Raw genomic sequence first — 24,252 nt, 5'->3', positions numbered from 1 at the left:
TTGTAGAGGAGGAGGAAGACATCTCCCCAAACAATAGTGTTCCAGGGAACCTCAATGAAGAGTCAGCCTATAGGGACTTAGAGGACCTGTTTGGTGGTCTACCCGAAGAAGATACAGGGGTACCAGCAGTTCTGACCCCCGAAGTAGTCCGGACAGGGTCAGACCAAGGTGAAGGAAGGGCTGGACAACAAGTGGTCCAGGCCCAGGTCCTCCGGGCAGCAGAGGACGAGGATGAGGTTTCCCAGGACCTGTTTGACCGAACCTCCACTCCAGTACCAAAGTATCAGAGAGTAACGAGACATGTGAATTCTGAACGCAAGTTGATAGATTGGGGTTTGAGCGTCAGAAAGAAGTGGTTGATAGTGGGGGATTCCAACTTATCCAGGATCCCTACTTATGACATTCCAGATTTACAGATAGACAGTTATCCGGGAGCAAACTTTCGTCACGCTGAGGCGTTGATAAAAAAGGCAACAAATAGTGTGACGGTCGAAAAGGTCATATTATCCTTTGGGTTAAACCACAGAAATCAGAAGGCCAGGGAAACATCAGTTAAACAGTTACAGGGAGCAGTTAGGGCGGCCAAAAAGAGGTTCCCCGGTTCTGAAATCTGGGTTCCCCGGATTAACTTCTCGTCTGCTCTTTCTAGAGATGAAAGGCGGACCTTGCTGGTTCTGAATGGCTACATAGAAAGGAACATGCCTTGTCTCTCGTCTCTGCCAGACAGTGATTTTTACACGGAAAAGGACAATGTACATTGGACTAAAAGGACGGCAGCGGCGATGCTCAGACATTGGGCCACTATTTTAAACTTAACCGCCCTCTAAGTCCGGGACGAGAGGGGGTTAAGGGACCGCGGTCCTTTTCTGCTAACAATGTTGTGGTTTTAGCAAAAAACTTTTCACTTTCAAAACCACAACGGGATCTTCTAAGTAGAGGATTGACTTTTGTACCGTCTTTTAACATAGGCAGGAACCAGAAAGTACAGTTTCAATTGGATTTACAAAACTATCATAGGAAGATTAAATTGGCTTCGTATTTTAAAGATTCACAGAAGAAGGAAAGATTACCGTTTACAAAGGGGACTTCAATTTGGACACCTTCGCCAGAGAAACTACCAGCTGAGATTCTGGATTTAATTGAAAATGACTACCACGTATTTCATAAACATTATAAACCAATTACGGAGAAATTTAATTTGTCGGCTGAAGAAGTTCAGGCACTTAGGGAATTAAAAAATGCTAAACACATTGTTATGAAGCCAGCTGACAAAGGGTCAGCAGTTGTCATATTGAGTAGGGAACAGTACGTTTCAGAAGTTGAAAGACAATTAAGTGATTCGGTCTATTACAAGAAATTGGACAAACCCATTTATTTAGAAACTATCCCTTTAATTGATCAAATTTTACACACATTAAAAAAGAAGAAATTCATTAACGACAAACAAAGGAAGTACTTAAAGGGAGAGTTACAACCTAGGGAAAGACGATTTTATATTCTCCCCAAAATTCATAAGGATCCAAAAACTTGGACGGTTCCCTTCGAAGTGCCCCCAGGGAGACCTATAGTCTCGGATTGTGGCAGTGAAACTTATTACACAGCAGAATACCTGGATTTTTATTTGAATCCACTTTCAACCAGGCATCCTGCCTATGTTAAGGACACATATCATTTTATAGACATTGTGAAGAGCTTATGGATCCCGTCCAATTCTTATTTTTTTTCCATGGATGTAGATAGTTTATATACAAATATAGATATCCAAAGAGGGATGGATGCGGTTAGAAAGTTTTTTGTTAAGTACCCCGACCCCAAACGGCCAGATGAGGAGTTGTTGCAACTATTGGAAATTAATTTAACGAGAAATGATTTTGTGTTTAATAACAAATATTATTTGCAAATTAAGGGAACGGCGATGGGCAAAAGGTTTGCCCCAGCCTACGCAAACATTTTTATGGCTAATTGGGAGGAAGAAGTCTTTGGCAAATGTCAAAAGAAACCGTTTTATTATTTACGTTATTTGGATGACATTTGGGGGATTTGGACGGGTTCCAGGGAAGAATTTCAGGACTTTGTGGATATTCTAAATTCTCATGATCCCTCGATTAAACTCAAGACAGAAATTAAGCAACAATCAATAGACTTTTTGGACACTACGGTCTACAAAGGACCACAATTTAAAGAGACGCATAAATTGGACATAAAAGTATTTTTTAAAACAACAGACACGCATGCTTTATTGTATAACACGAGTTTCCACCCAAAACACACATTTAAGGGAATTGTTAAATCCCAGCTTCTCAGATTTAAAAGGATTTGTACTCGTGAGGAAAATTTTATGGAAGCTGTTAAAATTCTGTTTAAAGCCTTGCGTGAACGAGGATATACAAGATCATTTTTGAGATATTGTTTCAAAACCTTTCAAGTTAGAAAGGAGAGGGATCATGGGGATTTGATTCCTTTGATTACATCATTTTCTTCCACTAGTATAATGTTAAACAGAAGATTAAAAGTTAACTTTGATAGGTTCATAGGCAGTTCGGGCCTTTTGCTAAATTCGCAGGTAATTTCGGCTTATAGGAGGAATAAGAATTTACAAGATTATCTTGTTAAAGCCAAATTGCCGGATCTGCAATCTCAGAAGCCCCACTCTTTGGAGGCTCAATTCTGTAGATTACGGTTTATACGAAATAGTACAAAGGAGAAGACAATTGTTAAAATCCCACAGGGTTTCACTCCCCGATCCACAAATTGTGTATATGTTTTATTTTGTGCCAAATGTGGTCTTAAGTATGTCGGGGAGACAAAAAATTCTTTAGCCACACGCATGTGTCAACATAGATACAATATTAGACATAAAAAAGAAGTGGAAACACCCTTAGTTAAACATTTTTTGATCCACGGTTTGGACTCTGTCAGGATGGCTGGATTACAAAGACATATTAATTGGACGGACGTTGAGCGTAAAAAGATTGAAAGGTATTGGATTTATGTATTGGGAACGAGAGAACCATTTGGACTCAATTTGAAATTGTAACTTGGACTTCGCCTTTAACCACTCCCCCCAGTTCCTAAACCCTAAGCCGGCTCCCTTAATCTCACCCTAATTCGAACCTAACCCTAATTCTGGCCCTAACCCTAACCCGAACCCTAACCCTAACCCTAACCTTAACCCTAGCCCAACCCTAATCTTAACACTAACCCTAGCCCTAATCCTAATCCTAACCCTAACCTTAACCTTAACCCTAACCCTAACCTTAACCCTAACCTTAACCCTAGCCCTAATCCTAATCCTAACCCTAACCTTAACCCTAGCCCTAACCCTAACCTTAACCCTAACCCTAACCCTAACCCTAACCTTAACCTTAACCTTAGCCCTAATCCTAACCCTAACCTTAGCCCTAGCCCTAACCCTAATCCTACTCCTAACCATGCCCCCTTAATTCTTGTCTAATCCTAAAAAAAAGAAAAGAAAAAAGAAGGGTGGGTGGGGCATTGTTTAATGTGGGTATTATAGGGTTAAAAACTTAAAAAGTAACAAATCATCAAATTGGTCTTTGGCAATTAAGTTATAATGGGATTATATAGTTAAAAAATACAAAATTACATAATTCATAAGGGGATACATAAGGACATCATATTAATAATTTAAGGGGTATATATACATATATGGGATGGGTTATAGTTCATATGGGGGGAGTTATAGGTTAAAAAAGTCAGTTAAAAAAGTCAAGTAGAAGATAAGTTAAGAATTGCACACTAACATTAAAACACAAAGTTAAAAGACAAAACAGAGGGTATAAAAGCTTCAACTTCAGGAGAGTGCTCATTTCATCTTACACCTCTGAAGGAGTCACATCATTCCAGCCTCTTTGACACTTTAGTTTTTTGCGTGCCTAAATTGACCTGAGGAAGACCTCATTCGGTCGAAACGTTGTCTCGGCACGCCTTCTTTAGTTCTTTATTGTTGACACATATATGTTTATACATTGATAGTTAAAAATTATTGTATTTTAATTCATTGTTGTACATTTTTTATATATTTTACTTGTTTTGTAGATATTTTACTGTATTTAACCCATTGCATGGGTACTTTTGAGGAGGGTTGGACGCTGGTCCGCCGCGGTGGGCGGCGCCAGCGGGCCACCCAACCCCGTTGGGACCAGGAGAGGGACAGGTCCTTTGGATGGAGGGCGAGGGCACCTCCTTCTCTGAAAGGAGAGGGGATACTTCCCCACTCCAACCCTAACCCCAACCCCAACCCCCAACCCCCAACCCCAACCCCCAACCCCCAACCCCAACCCCAACCCCAACCCCAACCCTAACCCCAACCCTAACCCTCACCCCAACCCCAACCCCAACCCCAACCCTAACCCCAACCCCAACCCCTAACCCCTAACCCCAACCCCTACCCCCACCCCTACCCCAACCCTAACCCTAACCCCAACCCCTACCCTAACCCCTAACTCTAACCCCTAACCCTAAAACCCTAAACCCCTAACCCTAATCCCTACCTAATCCCTAACCCTAACCCTAACCCCTAACTCTAACCCCTAACCCTAAAACCCTAAACCCCTAACCCTAATCCCTACCTAATCCCTAACCCCCTAACCTTAACCCCTACCCCTAAACCTAACCTTAATCCTAAATAAAAAAGAAAGGAGACCTAAAACACAAGTTAATAATCAAAAGTACAACAGACAGAAATAAAATAATAAATAAAATAAAAATAAATTCTTACAATTGCAATAATTAAAATGGAGAATATCATTGGCTTATATATATAGTGAAAAGGGCTAAAAATCATTTAAAAATATTCTTTGGCAGTTTGATGGACAGGGAGGAGGGGGGGCGGAGCTTGGGGGAGACAGCAGTGTGGGGAATGTGCCAGGACATGCCTCCACAGAGGCTCACTCTGCATCAGACTTTCCAAGAGAACACAGCTCTCACTCTAAGCTCCAGCAGACAAATTTACTCTTTTTTTCTTAACTTTTTGTGTGCCTTGGCCTGAAGAAGACCCTCTCTGGGTCGAAACGTCGCCGCAGGCACACACTATTTCGGCTTCTTTGCCACAAAAATAAATTCTTTTTTTATTTTCATTTAAAAACTAAATCTTTTTTCTTTTTTACTTTTCTTTTTTTTGGTTTTCATTTTATTAATAAATACATTCTTTCATTTCATATTGATCTTATAAAAAATAGCACATACAAAATTTATTAATAAATAACAAAGCTCAAAGCACAGAGGACAAATCACACACACACACACACACACACATATACACCCACGCACACACACTCACATTAAAGGGACACTCATACACGCACGATGGCGTGGGTCCCGGATGGACGGTGGACAGAGGTCCGCTACAGCAGAGGCGCAATCGCTCCTATCAGCGGGGTTGGGGCTGGGATGATGGGGGGGATCGGTGGAAGGCCCGTGCACCTCCTGGACCCTCTTGGGGACGGGCTCAGTTCCCCTATCCTAACCTAACCCTAACCCTAACCATCCCTTTAACCCCCAATTATTTATTTCATAACGCCTAACCCTAACCGGGATTCTTATTCTTATTTCAAGACCCATACCCCTCATATGTCTCTACCGACAAATTTCCTAACCCTAATCATCCCCCTATCCCTATTAATTATACCAAACCCTAAATTGGATATCAAATTATATAAAATAAGTAATTAATAGATGAACAAATCAATTTACCCCCCTAAAAATATACCAAACATAATTATAACTCCCCTTCCCATTAATAGATAAACTAATATATAAATAAAATAAATATAATACAATATAACCAAATTAAATAAATTAATAAATTAATAAATAAATAAATAAATCCGTTCTGCACAACTGTTGGGAATAAAGCTCCTGTTGGAGAATTTGTTTATTGTAAGGGAGTCACTGAGGAGTCCCAGACACGGGATGTGATGGATGGAGAGAGCATGGGACTGTGCCACGCCTTCGGCGTGACACAGTCCACACTTCCCTCATCCTAACCCTAACCCAATATCCACTGGACCCGCGGCACAGCCATGGACATTTTAAATCACTGGAAAAATTGTTTAAACTAAAGGGCCCCACAAGCCTGTTTTACCAGGAGGGGTTTAAAAATGTAATGATTTTATCCCAAAAAGTTAAACTTACACAACAACAGCTCTCACTGCTAAACAGGGGACTTAACTTCATCCGATGAATAACAAAAATTTAACACCACAGGCCAGATTAGACCTACAAAATTACCATAGACGATTAAAATTATGGGCCTATCATGGAGATGACAAAACCACCCAAAAACAGCCCTTTACCCCATCCTCAAGTTGGACCCCCCCTGAGCTTCAGCTCCCGTCATATGTCAGAGATTTAATTAAACTAGACCTGACATATTTTGAGAATTTTTTCCGTGTTGGGAGCATACGATCTAATTTGACCCCAGGAGAAAAGACTGCCCTCAAAGACTTAATTAATAACCCGGATATTGTCATTAAACCAGCCGACAAGGGCAGTGTGGTCGTCGTTATGGACAGGGCACAATATTTATGGGAGGGGCACAAACAATTAGATGACAAAAAATATTATTCCAAATTAAATAAACCTATTTATATGGAGACATTAACTGAAATAACGGAGATTTTTCAAAAAATTTATGACAAAAAACTAATTAATGCAAAACAAAGGAATTACTTAATTGGCGATATAGAACCAAGGCCCAGACGATTCTATTTACTCCCTAAAATCCATAAAGATCCTAGCAAGTGGCCCAAACCCTTCGAAATCCCACCAGGACGCCCCATAGTGTCTGATTGCAATAGTGAAACTTATAGATCAGCTGAATTTATTGATTATTTTATTAACCCACTAGCTAAATTACATAAAAGTTATGTTAAAGATACATATGATTTTATAGATAAAATTAAAAACCTAATTATTCCAGAACACTCTATTCTTTTTACTATAGATGTAGATAGTTTATATACTAATATAGACACAGTTGAGGGCATACAAGCGATTAAAAATATTTTCCAAAAAAACTATGTCAAAAATAGACCAGACAAAGAATTAATTAAATTATTAGAAATTAATCTAACCAAAAATGATTTTGAATTTAACGATAAATTCTACCTCCAAATAAAGGGAACAGCCATGGGCAAAAAATTTGCGCCGGCATATGCCGACATATTTATGGCAGCCTGGGAAACAGCAGCGCTAGAAAAATGTAATATTAAACCTTTATATTATTTTAGATATTTAGATGACATATGGGGGGTCTGGACTCATTCTGCTGGGGAATTCGATAATTTTTTTAATACCATAAATAATCATAATTCATCTATAAAATTAAAAGCCACCACTAATTATAATTCAATAGATTTTTTAGATACGACCACATTTAAGGGACCCAAATTTGCCACCGAACACAAATTAGATATAAAAGTCTTTTTCAAAGAAACTGATACCCATGCACTCCTACACAAAAACAGCCATCATCCTAAACACACGTTTAGTGGTTTAATTAAATCACAGCTCCTCAGGTTTCATAGAATCTGCACACAGAAAGAGGATTTTCTCACATCCACCAGAGTGCTGTTTCGCGCTTTGTCCAGCAGAGGGTACTCCAGGTCTTTTCTGAGGAAGTGTTTCAGACTCTATCTGCAAACCAAGCCCATCACAGTCACCACGGCCCTCCCCCTTGTAACAACTTACTCACCGTCATCTGTATCTTTAGTGAAAAAAATAAAAAATAATTTTGCGTTGGTTTTTATTTCCACTCTGAATGACATTGCGCGCCTCTACAAGCTATTCTATGTCGTTTTCAGCCATTTTTAGGAGCGCTCAAATGTTGACCTTTTTCGCCATACTATACTATTGCCTATTGATTTTGTGATATATCATCTGATTTGTGGCCGTATGTCTTGGACACTTGGGTGAAGAGTGGAGTGGAGCGGTCAACTGATCACCACCTGGTGTTGAGTTGGATCAGGTGTTGGGGAAGGCTGCTGGACAGACCTGGTAAACCCAAGCATGTAGTAAGAGTAAGAGAGGAGGAGATGAGAGGAGGAGAGCAGAGAGGAGGAGATGAGAGGAGGAGAGCAGAGAGAAACATCAGAGGAGAGCAGAGGATGCTGATGTTTCCTACCTGAGGATGTTGATGCAGCCGTTGCCGTTGGTGAGGAAGAACATGTCGTTGTCGTTGTTCCAGGAGATCTCGATCTGCTCCTCGGCCTTGGAGCGATGCGTCTTGGCGTCGATGAAGGTCACCACATCGTCTTTGTTCCCCACGGCGATGGTCTGACCGTCAGGACTCCAGCAGATGTTGATGTTCTCTCCTGAAACACACGAGGAGACTCGTGACTGTTTACCTGAGATCATCTCCGATCAATGACTCTGAACATGAAAAGACTGACGGCGACATGTTGACTGATGGTCAGATGTTCTGAATAACGATTTTTCTTTGTATTGATGAAGCAGCAGGAGGGAGCACAGCCTCCGTCAGTCAGTCGTAGAAGGCCTTGTTCAGCACGTGCTGTTTAGGACGTGTCGTTTAGGACGCGTTGCTCAGGACGCGTAGTTCAGGGCGTGTTTTCGTGAAGTGTCTGGCCCTGAGGGTGCAGCTATGCTAACATGCTAACTTCATAAATCTCAAAGAATATCTCAGTTTGTCTTGATGGTTTTTGTCGGAGGTCACATCTCGCTCACCTCGAATCGACTTCGTCCAATTTGTAAAGAACAAACAGACTTCACGTAGAACGTCAGATTTGAATTCTCAGTTATTTTTATGTCGTCCTGCAAATAAATCAGAATGACTCCCTGTTTTTAAAATATTCCTCTCTCGGATTAAAAGTTGACTCCTCCTGGGTGAGCTGAGCTCGTACCTTTGGTGTTGTCGGTGGCGATGCACTTGGTGGTGCGGACGTCCCAGATGCGGATGGTCTTGTCTCCGGACGCCGTGACGAACAGATCGGGGTTGGTCGGATGCCAGCAGAGCTGATCCACGCTGTCGCTGTGACCCCGGTAGTTATTCTCCTTCACCTGACGGACGGGGACACACACACACACACACACACACACACACACACACACACACACACACACACACACACACACACACACACACACACAGGCTCAGTGACATCTGGTGACATCACTGGTGACATCATCCATCAATGAGACCCATATTAACCCTTTGACTCCTCACAGAGGGGTGCTCAGGTAAACTGTGACATCAGCAGTGATCTGTAAACTGGTCAGTCCGTCAGAGGGGTTAATTTAAAACAGCTGAAAACACGAAGAACATCCAACACATTTAAAGAGGATTTAAAAAAACAACATATTAAAGAGATGTGAGCTGAAACAGTCAGATGTGACAGACAGGACAGCTGTTTCTCACAGAGCGACTGTGATACGTGACCTGTGTGTGTGTGTGTGTGTGTGTGTGTTTATTCAGATTGATCTGTTCTTGCGTTGGTCTTCATTCTTGAGTGATTATTTCAAGGTGTGTGTGGTGAATATTTGGGCAGAAATCTTGAATAATCATGTTTAAAATCAACTTTAATGATTTGCAAAATTCCTCTTTTTCAGACATGAAGACGTTTGTTCACTGAATCGGTCCTCACGGCGTTCTGCTGCTGTTTTTCATGCTTTTATTTTGTTCTCTTATTTCATTTTACACTTTCCAAATAAAGATGGACCCGATTCTCCAGCAGGACAGGGACAGATCTAACATGTTCCCAAGACTCACCAGCCAGCAGGGAACGTTCCCACAACACCAACTAACACTACCTACAAGTCCCAATAATGTTTAAAGAAAACATTTTAATCTAATGTTCAACAAACGTTTTAAGGTGTAATCTTCACAGTATCTGCTGATTTTAATCAACTCAACCTTCAGCTCCAGAGATGAAGCAGGATCAAGGATCTTTGTAATTTCGTGTTTTAAACTTTATTTAAAAAGTGACCAATAAATCTACCTAGGGCCCAAAAAATGTTGATGATATCAAATAAATGCTAACTGAGACGTAACGTTTGAGCTGCAACACTGAATGAAAATGTAATGTGATATGTTAACAATCAAAAAGATTTAACATGTTCTGATGTTTCTGGAGAATATTAGCTGAACATTAAGAAGAACGTTCTGACAACTAAAATAAAACTTGCAGCTGAAAACATTAATGACACATTTGGTTACATTGTAACATTCTCAGAACGTTTTTAGAACCAAAAATTTCCAGCTGGGTCTCTGGGTCCGCACGCTGAAGCAGGCTGTGGACATGTCCGCGCGCTTGAGTGGGCTGTCCATGTCCGCGCGCTTAAGTGGGCTGTCCATGTCCGCGCGCTGGAGAGGGCTTTCACACATGTCCGCGCTAGACCGGGCAATCGGACAAGTCCGCGCGCTGGAGCGGACTGTCGCACATGTCCACACTGGAGTTGGAAAACATTGCAGGAGCGAGACAGTTTGTAAAACTGCTCTAGTGGAGCAGGCTGTCACACATTTTCGCGTTGGACCGGGCTGTCCATGTCCGCGCGCTGGAGCGGTAATTACAATTAAAATTACAATTAAAATTAAAATTAAACAAATCAGTGGGGTTACCACAGAACAACACAAAACAAAGAAATAATAAATCAGAATCTAACAAAAATTATAATTAAAGGGGCAGGTCGCACACTTCAGCTTAACAAAATATATCAATCAATAACTGCCCAAGCAGAACTTAAATATAACCAATCATAAACAAAAGGAAAGCTAAAGAAAAGAAAACAAAACCCAAACCCAACAATGACCGAATTACATATAGAAAATCTTTCAATTTAACCTAATTAACAAATTAATTACATCAGTAGCCAAAATCAGGATTAATCAAAAAAGAAAAAAAATACAAATTAACCCATACAACTAATCCAAAAGTAACAGAACGTAACCCGCACGTTTACACACACACACACACACTTGTACATACAATATTTAAAATTGTGCTTTGCCCGTGGCGTGCGGCCAAGAGGCGGTGGAGACGAGCAGCAGCGGAGACAAAAACAGCAGCGGCCCCGATCAGCTGGTTACATTAACACCTAGCCAAGAAAAATACTATTAGCATGGCTAAATGACTGAACATGATGCGGTGCGCGCTACGAGACACGCATACCTTTTCGGTCACAGCCGGCACACACACAGACACACACGAGAGGAGGGAGGGAGAGAGAGGAGTCCGGGCTGCGACCAGCGTTTACCTGTGACCACGCTAGCATTAGCCAATTTAGTAGCATCAACCATACAGCAGAGACAGAGAGGACACTTACCACGGCCAACAAATGCAGCCGCACCTACACGGGGCACGGAGCAGCGCACAGGCAACCGCCCTACAACACAACACCGATGCCGTAAGCACACAAACAGACACAAACAACCCGCGAGGTGAAGCAGCGTGCAGCCACACCTGTCGACCGCGCGACCTCCGGCACGGAAGTGACGCGCCGGTGGTGACGGAGAGAGGCGCAAAAGGTAAAACTGGTGGGAGGATTTTATACCAGCCCACCTCATCACGGCCACCAGCTGCGCTCATTACCAGCAGCGGCAAATGACAGCGGATAAACACCTCTATGCTGCTACAATAGCATAAATCATTCATAAAAGTCATAAATTTTACCTTCTCCTGTGTCTTTCCTGGTGTCTCACTTGTGAAGTGTACGGTTGTTGTTGTTTTTTCTGCTGCCATCTCGACTTTATGAAACACGTCCTCTCAAATCTAAAACACAAAAAATAAAAAGATACTGCTTTAGCCATGATTTTAGAAATATTGAGGTCAAATATAAGTTCTGAGAAAATCCCTAACCCCTAATCCTAACCCATAACCCACAGAAATAAATACATAATTAAAATTGCAAAAAACATATATTAAGATTTCCACGGGGCTAAATGCTTTGTTAAAGGGTTATAAACAAGTTAAAAAATTGTTCATCATTTAAAATTCCCCAAAACAGAAATAAATAATTAAAATTACAAAGACAGAGATAAATAAATAATTAAAATTGCAAAAGAAACATAAATAGAGATTTACAGCGATTTAAATTCATGGTTAAAAGGGCTAAAAACAAGTTAAAAAACAGTGTTTGGCAGTTTAAAGGACAGAGAGGGAAAGTGAGTATAAAAGCACACGTGACTTTCCAGCAGACACACTTCTGCTCTCTTTGTCTCCATGTTTTGTGCGTTTTGACCCTTTGTGGGTCAAAACGTCACCAGAGACGCACAATAATGCAGTTTTTTCCCACAAAAACACTTTCTCTTTTTATTTTATTTTTAATCATTTTCTTTTTTATTAATTTCAAGTGTAAACTTACAAACACATGAGACCAAAAACATATAAAAGGGTCTGGATTGCTTTGTCTCCACAAAATCAGTCAATTTCTATAACAAGTTCATCTGTTCATCCTCTCGGTTTGTCGTTGATATGTAAACAATGTCCATTTCTCCCATTTCTCTTGACATTTTTCCTCTTGAGTTCTTATTCTGTAGGTTAATTGTTCCATGTTATATATTTCAGTCACAATTTCCAGCCATTCCTCTTGTGTTGGTGGTTCAGCTTTAAACCATTTCCTCGTAATGGCCTTTTTACAGGCTGCCAACAGGGTTTTTAACAAGTATTTATCTTCTCTTAATATAGTATCAGCTGTGAAACAACCAAAATACAACACTGTACACGATTTAGATGCATCATAGCCCAGAATCTTGACAATAGTCATGTGAACATCTCCCCAAAATTGCGAAATTCGAGTACAGAGCCAAAATATATGTGAGTGACTTGCATTCACTACTCCACACTGTCTCCAACATGGTTGTGATATATACTGATATTTACTCCTAACGTTGGGTGTAATAAAAAATCTAATTACATTCTGCCAACAATGTTCTCTCCAAGCACGTGAGGATGTAGTAGATTGTTGTGTTTTCCAAATATTCAACCAATCTTCTTCTGAAATATTTATTCCTAATTCTTTCTCCCATTTGTGCTTTATATATATTGTATTCCCTCTTTTCTCCATTAAATGTTGGTATATAGTAGATATTATTCTGTATTTCTTTGAATGGTAGACTCCAATTATTGTTCTAACTATTCAATTTTTGTAACGGGTGTGGTGAGGACCCAGATGCAGTACAACCGTAACCAGGATTAGTTGGTAATAACTTTTATTCAGACCAACACAATTCAGACACGAAGCAGGATGAGGTAAGTCAGCATACAGTTCGTTCTTGGTCGGAACCCACAACACAGTCTCTGGAGGGAGATCGAAGCAACGAGCCGAAGCTGACGTCACTCGGCGTGGATGTGGAGGAAACCCCGTAGCCCAACAGCTCGACAGCACGTGTGGAGTTACCGTCGAGGAGAAGGCGGAAGCGTGGTCGGGGACAGGCGGAGGTTCCGAAGCCGAGTAAGCAGTCCGATGATGCAGCGGTACCGATGGGGATGGACCAGGAGGATCGTCGGGGCCAGGCGGAGAGGTCTTTACCAGCGAAGCAGATCAGAGACGCCAAAACAGAGCTCGTGGTCGAGGACAGGAGGCAGGTAGGTTTACCGGGGATCAGGCGAAGAGAGCAGGTCGGGGACAGGCAGGGTCGGCTTTCGGAGATCTGGCAGGAGAATGCTGGAGAGTCTTGCATAATGCGTAGAACAATCTGGCAATGAGAGTGTGTGTGTGGCAGGCTTATATACTGGGTTGATTACTGATGAGATGCAGCTGGAGGTGAGTAGAGCAGGCAGAGTGGGCGTGGCCCGCAGGTAGAGTGAGCAGAGGAAGAGTGAATGGAAAAGTACTGAGGAGGGGGAGAGGAGCAGGAATCGTGACAATTTTATCTAAATTCACGCTATGTTTTATTCTTCTGTCAAAATAATCCCTTAATTGCAAATATCTGAAATGATCCTGATTGTTTAATCTGTAATCTTGTTTCAGATCCTGAAAACTTAAAACCTTTCCATCTTTCATAATTGTACATAATGCTGTTATACCATTAGGAATCCGTTGTTTAAACCTCTCGTCAAGAGTAGTTGGGGTAAAATGTTTATCATAGGCTATCCATCTAAGTAGACTGAGTTTGTCATGGTTCCTGTATTCTCCTCCTCCCCTTCACTGCCAGTATTTTTCCATTCACCTCACTCTTGACCTGCTCTACCCGCCAGCCACGCCCACTGCTGCAGCCTGCTCTCTCCCACAGCTGCAGCTCATCACCAATCAGTCCTGTATGTAAGACACTCCTACATGTTCACTCACTGCCAGATTGTTCCTCTGCCATGCATGACTTTCCAGCGTTCCTTTGCCAGATTACCAGTTGCTGACTCAGCCTGTTCCCGACCAACCCTTCGTGCCTGCCACCCGGTGTACCTACCTGCCTTCTGTCCCTGACCACGTGCTTCGCTTCGGCATTCTGCAAATCTGACGGCTTCACTGGCAAAGACCTCCCGCCGACCACGGCATTTCCATCCTTCAGCCTGCTCCTCGACGGTACCGTTGCATTCTCGGACTGTTTCCTCGGCTACGGATCCTCTGCCTGTCCCCGACCACGACCCAGCGTTATTCCCGACGACGCTTTCGCACGTGTTGTCGGCTCTTCGAGCTACGGGGTTTCCTGCTCTCCAGCCACGGTTGATTCCAGTTTCGTGTCTTCACCTCATTGGATTCCCAGAGACATTAATTGGGTAATTCACCCGAAGAACGGACTGAATATTCGTGAGCTGAACTTTATTTGTGTTGGTTATAATAAAGGTTATTACCAACTGACATTAAGTGTTGGTGTACTGCATCTGGGTTCATACACACCCCGGTTTCAGAGTTCCTGTTCTCGGCTGTATTTTCTTACCAACTTAAACCACAGTTCTAAAGTAAATCCAGTTACGGCATTTAGTTGTTCAAGCAGGTCCATTGCTGTCTCTCTGTCTGCAATGAAACTTTGAATTTCACGCCCTTGTACATATCGTTCTAGGCCTTTCCATTTTGCTTCATAATCCCTAGCACACCAGCAGATTAATGGTCTAATCTGTGCTGCATGGAAATATTCATAAGGTTTGGTAGAGCCATACCTCCTTTATGCTTTCCTATCTATAATGTTTCAAATTTGACTCTTGGTCTTTTACCATTCCAAATAAACCTTGAAATGATTTTATCCCAAATTCTGAATTGTTTATCAGGTATATCAACTGGTAGTGACTGGAATAAGTAAAGGAGCCGTGGGAGTAGATTCATTTTTATAATTTCTACTCGTGAGCTGAGATCCAGTGGAAGTACGGTCCACCTCTCAATATCATTTCTAATGTCCTGATCTACTTTTGTATAATTTGCTTTATACAGTTTATCAGTTCCACTTGTTAAGGTGACCCCAAAGTAGTCTATCTTTTTTGAGCTCCAATTTAAATGATATATTTGTTGTATATTTTTTGATGGGTGATAGTTAATTATTAGAACCTGTGTTTCAGTTAAATTCAATTTATACCCTGAATAGAAACCAAACATCTGTAGTTGGTTGGTTAAAATAGGAAGACACTTATCTGGGTCCTCTAAGTAACAAATAACTTCGTCAGCAAAAAGTCCAATGATGTGTTCTTCCTCCCTGACCAGATTGGACAACCTTTATTAAGCCCAAGCCTGAAGAAGATATTTTAATATCGAAACGTCGCGACGGGCTTGATCACTTAACAAACATGGATGATTGGACGGAAGTGCGATACGGCAGAGCACGTAACAGGCCACGCCAACGCATCAACTTCCCATATTATGACTCCGCGGAGAGACGACATTCCTGCACCTATGCGGACGCAGTCAAATCATCTCCCTGGACCAAAGTCAGGCCTAGGAGGGAGGACAACAGATCCAGACGTGGTGAAGCCCCCTATCCTAGACGCCATGACTATGACAACAATACACAACACAGATCAAACTCACGAAACGGACAACTGTTTGAGCGAAATTCACACAAACCGTGGTTACGCCAAGCAGAAGAGGGGAACTATGCACAATGCTTTCCTAGAGACCCTCCCAAAAAGAAATCAAACACACCTAAACAGGTCAACAACACTACTGAGGATCCCCAACTAGGGCCACAAATCCGCTAAATGTACAATCTCATTAGACAGGTACACTATCTGAATAATGTCTCCACCCTGGAAGACACAGAAGATCGAAAGCGACCTGCGACCTTTAAAAGACTGACTGATTATCTGAGAGACATAATCAAGCCAGTCACCATGACTGACAAAACTAAAGAAATGCTGGACGGCAACGCTCGTAACTGGGTGTATAACACGCAAATTATCCTACAGGAACACTACTCTGAGGGTATACAACAAACCCTGACGGAACTACAGACCATGCTAAGCCCAAATTGGCACGTGGCATTTGAAATAGCCACTCGATGGTCCAAAAAGAAGTTCCAATGTAGACTGACGAATGACACACTGGAGAAAACAGAAGCTCTCCTTATCTCCATAACCGGACAAGACAAACACCAACTCATGACTACTGACAGAAACAAATTCAGGCAATACACACACACACACACATACACACACACACACACACACACACAGACACACAAACTTCACATAGAATAACACAGAGGAAACTGGGGGTTCCCGCACTGGACAATCCAATGTTTCCAGCAGAAGCCTTTCCACCGCTGGTCACAGTGGACACGGGAACTTGGCTGATACCAGACTGTACCTGGTCCCCTTGGCCATCCCCAACAGGCGAGAGCCCCAAAGAGCAACGCAAGCCTAGAATGGCCAATCCCTGTGTTGTGGAAGAGGAGGACCTAGCCATGGGACCCGAACCAATGCTCACACAAGCCTCTACGCGGCTCCCGGCCCCAGAGAGGGTCAAACCTGTGGGCCCAAACATCACAGACCAGCTGGTACTGGTCCACGAACCCATTCTACAACACCTTCTCCCCCCTGATGATGACCCTCCCAGTGACGAGGAAGCTCTCTCATCAGATGAGGAAGAATCATCAACCTAGGGGGAAGAGGAATTTTTTGAATCTTCATCCATTGCGGATGAAATAATAAAAACAGACTCAGAGGACACAGCTCCTCCTCACGAATCCAATAAGGAAGGAAAAACAAACGCAAACACCAACATGGTGGATGTAACATCAAACGTAGAACAGGGCGGCCCCACGAGGGTGATAACACCCCGTTTTCGCCCCCAAAGACACTCACTTTCACACCAAAAAATGGTTCAGTGGAAACTCAGGGTCCATAAGAAATGGGTCATCCTGGGAGATTCCAACCTTGCCAGAATCCCAGGTTTTGACAGCCCAGACCTTCAAATAGACAGCTACCCGGGTGCCAATTTCAGACACATCGAAGCAATCCTTAACAAACTCACACCCACGAACACGACAGAAAAAGTCATCCTGTCGGTAGGTTTAAATAACAGAGAGCAAAAACCCAGGGAAATGTCAATCAAACAACTACAAAAGGCCCTGAGAATGGCCAAGGATGCGTTTCCACATGCCGAAATTTGGATTCCTATCATCAACTATTCCAAAACCTACCAAAAAAGAACAGGATAACCTGGACATCATCAACGCACACATTAGAGTACACATTGCCATTCTTACCGCCACTACCAGAAAAGGATTTTAACACGGAAAGAGACAAGATACATTGGACGACCGCAACGGCCACAGCCATGCTGGATCATTGGTCCACAAAGTTAAACTGGACAGCCCAGTAAGACCTAGTCCTGGATCTGGGCTACCAAACCAAGATTTTCTCACCAACAATATTTACACCAACAACGCTCCCTTGGACAGTATTAAGCACCGAAACACTCAGCACAATTCATTTACAAACAACAATAACACTGTTACTACAGACATTCATCAAGACACAGACACTGCCCCTAAAAATGTTGTGGTTTTAGCCAAAAAGTTCAAGCACACACTCGCAATTAAAATTACTAAACAAAGGCTTATCCTTTATACCCACGGTCAAAATTCATAAAAGCCAAAAGTCACAGATGATGGTGGACATCCAAGCATACCACTGCAGGATCAAATTGGCAACATACTTTGAAAGGAAAAGGAAGAAAGAACCCCCGCCATTCACACCTAATTCAAATTGGACGCCAAAAATTGGGTCATTACCATCGCATATCAGATCCTAATTCGAGCCGACACGTATGCCACCAAAAATTTCAATTGGACAATCAGAGACACAAATAATTTATCCACAGAAGAAAGCTTTGCATTAAAACAGTTAAAAAACAACAACCACATTGTTATTAAGCCAGCGGACAAGGGCAGCGCTGTTGTCATTTTGGACAGAGAGCAGTACATATGGGAGGCCCAAAGACAACTAAAAAACACCAAACACTATAAAAAACTCGACAACCCCATATTTTATGAAACCACTCCGATGGTCACGAAGATTGTTGATGGAATGTGTGCAGAAGGTTTCATAAATAAAAAACAGAAACAATACCTTCTAGGTAACACCAATCCACGGGCCAGAGGGTTTTATCTATTACCAAAAATCCATAAAGATCCTGCACAATGGAGCAAACCCTTTGAGATACCTCCAGGACGCCCCATTGTGTCCGACTGCAGTAGTGAAACGTACTAAAATGGCCGAATTTATCGAGCACCACCTAAATCCAATTTCAAACAAACACGCAAGTTACATTAGGGACACATATGATTTTCTGGAAAAAATAAAAAAACTCCAATTACCAACCGCATCTATTTTATTCACTGTAGACACTGATAGTTTGTACACCAACACTGAAACCACATCAGGCCTTGAAGCAGTCCAGAAATGGTTTGATAAATTTCCTGATCCAAAACGACCGGACAGTCACCTAATTAAATTGTTAGAGATTAATTTGACTCGATGTAACGGGTGTGTTTAGGACCCAGATGCAGTACACGAAAACACTCTGGCGGTCAGTAATAACTTTTATTAATACCAACACAAATAGAGTTCAGCTTACAGATAGTAAGCAATCCTTCTGGTCTCTCCTCATCGGTACTGCTGCCACCGCGGACTGCTTTCCTGGTAACGGAACTCCTGCCTGCCCTCGACTATCCCTGTGCTCAACCGACGACGATTCCTCACCATGTGTAGTCGGCTCGATGGGCTACGGGACTTCCTGCTCACCAGCTGCAGCAGCTGCAAGGTTCGTCTCTTCTCCTCGTGGGATTCCCAGAGACTGTGTTTGGGCTCTCAGCCCGAAGAACAAACTTTCCTCATGATTGACTTTGAGCAGATTAAACTTTAATATTGTTGGTTTAAATAAAGTTCATTACCAACCGTCATTGAGCATCAGAGTACTGCATTTGGGTCCAAAACACACCCGTTTCACCATTTTATTCACACAACACCAATTCAGATGTCTCACGATACGTTGCATATTAAGTAATTCTATAGATGAAAACATCGATCTTACCATGCATTCCCATATTTTACAAGCAGCAAATATTCTTGGTGGTTTGGGATGACGTGCTGGAGTCTTAGGTGCTGTTTTAAATTGGCATATGCGCCATAGCATAAGGCACAGATTTTCTGCAACTGCATATGATGGAAACAGGTGCAAAATTAAGGTGCTGCATTAAAATCAATGTATTTTAAACGTGGTACCAATATCTACTTACCATCTTGGATCCAACCATCAGGGTGATGTTTCGCCTGAAAAAAAAAATGTCATGAATTAGAATATGTCACTGCGGTCTCCGGATCATAGTGTTTGTCTTGTCATTTCCTGTTTTATTTTGGTAGTCTCCCTCCTGTGTCATGTCTGGTGTCTTTACTTCCTCTTTTGTGACTACCTCCCTCCTCCCTAATGTGTTTCACCTGTGCCTTGGGTGAAACCCCCCCCCCACGCACACACCCACACACACACACACACACACATACACACACACACACACACACCTTGGATCCCCTGCCTGTTTCCTCCAGGTCTGCCTGCTCTTTTTTGAATTCTGCTCTCAGCCGTTTTGTGAAGTGTTAATAAACTGTCTTCACATTGAAAGTACCGGTCTGGTCGTGCTTTCGGGTACAACCTCCTGAGCTCAGTTCTGACAGTATACGGAAGTTTCTGTAGGTTGAAATTTGGAATATTCCAAATTCTAATCTATTGCATTAGCATTAGCTCGCTAATTAGCGTCTTTTTAAAAATGCGGTTTCTACATTTTACACAGAGGCAAAAGTGAGGCCACATGAATCACTGCACAATGTGTGAAGCAGCCACATGAAAAACAAGTGTTTTGAGGACAAAAATGCCAACTTACCAGTAAATTCAGCTGCAAACCAGAGGAGCGTCCTTGGACTGTGTCGTGTTATTAAAAACACTGCGTGAGTCCACTGTAGCTTTTAGCGTAAACTCTTTTATTGAACTGTGTACACCTCACCCTAGTCTGTCTGCCTCCCGCCAGTCACCTCCCGCTGACGTCATCCTGTGCGATTTTGTAGTTCTTTTCCAAGTAACTCAGTTACACCACATCTCTCCTTTCTAGAATCAATGGGTAGACTGCCAATGATTCAACAGACCTTAGAGGATTATTCTGCCTCTGTGGCTGAAAGGTCTGGTCCTAGCTAATGCCAGTCACACACACAACAGACACACTGCAGTTTTTCTCTCAGCACTGAGCAATTTGTGCAAAATCAAATACAATACTTCCATCCTAAACCCTGTACTGTTCTGTCCACACTCTAAACTCTGAACTTGAACATTTACAAAAAACAAAAAAGTGCAAAATCAGAAAATTAGCAATCACACTTGCAACCATTTTTCCTTTAACTAGTATTTTTAAACTTTCAATATTCTAGATAGTTTATAAGTTCAACGGGATTGGTTTCACAACAGCTCTCCCAGACCTCATTCTAGGAGTAGGCGTAGATGGTGGTTCAGGAACACTCTGCTGTACTGATGTTGCTGCAGGTTGTTCTACTGAAGGTTGTTCTGGAACACCTTCCGGGAACTGCTCAGCTGCAACACAGTTGTTCGGCTCCGATGAGGAATTCCAGGGGATGAGATGATGGCGATTTCGCCTAATGGTCCCGTGGGGTCCCTCCACCAAATAGGAGCGCGGTGTTGTGTGTTTTCCGATGACAGCTCCTGCTGCTCCTTGATCTGTGACCCACACGTCCTGTCCTGGAGTGAGTCTATTGAGATGCTTTGCACGGTGACTCAGGTTGTAGCGTTGTGCATCTTTCGTTTTACTCATCCCTTCTTTCAGCCTAACAGCATCTCCATCAGGAAGAGCGGGACTTAACAAAGCAGGGAGAATAGGCACAGTTGTGCGAAGCCTCCTCCCCATTAGCAGTTGAGCTGGGCTATACCCGTTTTGGAGAGGGGTAGCCCTGTAAGCCAGTAAAGCAAGGTAGGGGTCATCTGACTTCTTCAAAAGCCCCTTCACTGTCTGCACTGCACGTTCAGCTTCAGCATTGCCCTGGGGATATTTTGGGCTACTGGTTACATGCTGGAACCCATACGACTTTGCAAATGCTGCAAAGGCTGCTCCAGAGAACTGTGGCCCATTATCTGTTACCAGGGTCTCGCAGATCCCATGACGTGCAAAGATTCATTTAAGGTGGTGGATCACATCATTAGATCTTGTGGGAGTTAGCAGGGCAATCTCCACATATCTTGACATGTAGTCCACTACTAGCAGGTAGGTCTTGCTCCCTAACATGAACAAATCTGCTCCCAACTTCTGCCATGGCCGGCCAGGGTACGGTGTTGGCATTAGTGGCTCCCTGTGGTTCTGTCTCTTCTGGCAGCATGCTCTGCAGCTGAGAACCAACTCATTTAACTGCTGACTCAGTCCCGGCCACCATACTGACTGTCGTGCCCGCTCCCTACACTTAACCACCCCCTGGTGTCCTTCATGCAGCTTAGTGAGAACCTCATTTCTCATGGTTGAGGGTATGACAAGTCTATCTCCTTTTAGCAATAGACCATCCTGGACAGTAAGGAACGCCCTGTCGGGCCAGTATAGCTTGAGTGTAGGTTCATTCGTGCCGTGAGCTGGCCAGCCTTCTGCACACAGCTGCATCACTCGAGCACACACACTGTCCCTCTGCAGCTGCTCCCTCAGCTCCTCCAGATAGGCAGCGCTTGCAGGTATGTTCTCCATCACCATATCCACGTAGATACAGTTGTATGAAAAAGTTTGGGCACCCCTGACAATTTGCATCATTTTCATTTATAAATCATTGGGTGTTTGTATCAGCAACTTCATTTTGATCTATCAAATAACTGATGGACACAGTAATATTTCAGTGGTGAAATGAGGTTTATTGGATTAACAGTAAATGTGCAATATGAATCAAAACAAAATTAGACACGTGCATAAATTTGGACACCCCAACAGAAAAATCTCATCAATATTTAGTTGAGCCCCCTTTTGAAAAAATAACAGCCACCAGACGCTTCCTATAGTCTGTAATAAGTGTCTGGATTCTAGATGAAGGTATTTTGGACCATTCTTCCTTACAAAACATCTCTAGTTCAGTCAGGTTCGATGGTTTCCGAGCATGGACAGCCCGCTTCAAATCATCCCACAGATTTTCAATGATATTCAAGTCTGGGGACTGGGGTGGCCATTCAAGAGCATTGTATTTGTTTCTCTGCATGAATGCCTGAGAAGATTTTGAGTAGTGTTTTGGGTCGTTGTCTTGTTGAAATATCCAGCCCCGGCGTAACTTCAACTTTGTGACGGATTCTTGAACATTATTCTCAAGAATTTGCTGGTATTGAGTGGAATCCATGTGACCCTCAACTTTAACAAGATTCCCAGTACCAACACTCGCCACACAGCCCCACAGCATGATGGAACCTCCACCAAATTTTACTGTGGGTAACAAGTTTTTTTCTTGGAATGCTGTGTTCTTCTGCCGCCATCCATAACAGCGCTTGTTATGCCCAAATAACTCAATCTTTGTTTCATCACTCCACAGCACCTTATTCCAAAATGAAGCTGGCTTGTCCAAATGTGCTTGTGCATACCTCAAGCGACTCCGTTTGTGGCGTGTGCTCAGAAAAGGCTTCTTCTGCATCACTCTCCCGTACAGCTTTTCCTTGTGCAAAGTGCGCTTAATTGTTGAACGATGCACATCCACACCATCTGATGCAAGATGATCTTGAAGGTCTTTGGAGGTGGTCTGTGGGTTGTTTTTGACCATTCTCACCATCCTTCGCCTTTGCCTCTCTGATATTTTTCGTGGCCTGCCACTTCTGGCCTTAACAAGAACTGTGCCTGTAGCCTTCCATTTCCTCACTATGTTCCTCACAGTGGAAACTGACAGCTGAAATCTCTGAGATAGCTTTTTGTAGCCTTCCCCTAAATCATAATGCTCAGTAATCTTTGTTTTCAGGTCATTCGAGAGTTGTTTTGAAGCCCCCATGTCGCCACTCTTCAGAGGAGAGTCAAAGAGAAGAACACCTTGAAATTGGCCACCTTAAATACCTTTTCTCATGATTGGATACACCTGTGTGTGGAGTTCAATGCTGAATGAGCTCATCAGACCAATTTTGTATCCCAATAAGTAGTTACAGGTATTCAAATCAGTGAAATGACAAGGGTGCCCAAATTTTTGCACAGCCTATTTCTAACCTCTGATTTAATTACATACAATTGAATATCGCCACACTTAAAGTTTTTGTCTCAAAAACACCCCAGTACTCAGCTTTGATTAGGAAATGAATGGCATGCCACTTTGATCATTTCCTGTGAAGATAAAGTAAATTATTATGCAGCCTCAGAGGGGTGCCCAAACTTTTTCATACAACTGTATTTGTGTCCTCGAACAGCTCTTTGTCAGCTGGTGTCTCTTTTCTCATGACAGGCGCTCGTGACAATGTATCCGCTGTCCATAGGCACTTCCCTGGCACATGAGACATGGAGTAGGAATAGCGCATAAGACGCATTCGAAAGCGTTGGATCCGAGGGGGTAGGACATCCAGTGCTTGAGACCCCAGGAGACTCAGGAGAGGCTTGTGATCCGTCTCCAACTGGAAATGTTTTCCAATGAGGAAGTTGCTGAGCCTCTCGCAAGCCCAGGTCAGGCCCAAAGCCTCCTTTTCCACTTGCGCGTATCTCTGCTCGGTGGGTGTGAGAGACCTCGACATGAAGGCTGCTGGTCTCCACTCCTCACCCCAGTTTTGTAGCAGGACTCCTCCAAGTCCATAAGATGACGCGTCTGCCATGACTTTGCAGTCTCTGTTAGGATCATATATGGCTAGCACCGGCGGTGACGT

The 24,252-nt window shown here is 42.8% G+C and overlaps 1 protein-coding gene across 1 annotated transcript; it reads right to left on the bottom strand.

Moving 5' to 3' along the window:
* Positions 1-6,966: 6,966 nt before the first annotated feature.
* Positions 6,967-11,717, bottom strand: LOC148190312 (THO complex subunit 3-like). Its single transcript, XM_088071505.1, has 6 exons — positions 11,678-11,717; positions 11,302-11,361; positions 10,259-10,428; positions 8,883-9,039; positions 8,147-8,336; positions 6,967-8,016 (listed from the first exon to the last, which is right to left on the bottom strand). The coding sequence occupies exons 1-6, from the start codon at positions 11,715-11,717 to the stop codon at positions 7,956-7,958; spliced, it is 678 nt and encodes a 225-aa protein (XP_087927631.1). The 3' UTR covers positions 6,967-7,955.
* Between the last annotated feature and the right edge of the window lie 12,535 nt (positions 11,718-24,252).

The sequence above is a fragment of the Plectropomus leopardus genome, chromosome 2 (genome assembly GCF_026936395.1).
Source record: "Plectropomus leopardus strain MGB_pleo_1.0 chromosome 2, ASM2693639v1, whole genome shotgun sequence".
Lineage (NCBI taxonomy): Eukaryota > Metazoa > Chordata > Actinopteri > Perciformes > Serranidae > Plectropomus > Plectropomus leopardus.
Note: the sequence above shows the minus strand (reverse complement) of the source record. Positions and strands in the feature narration are given on the sequence as shown.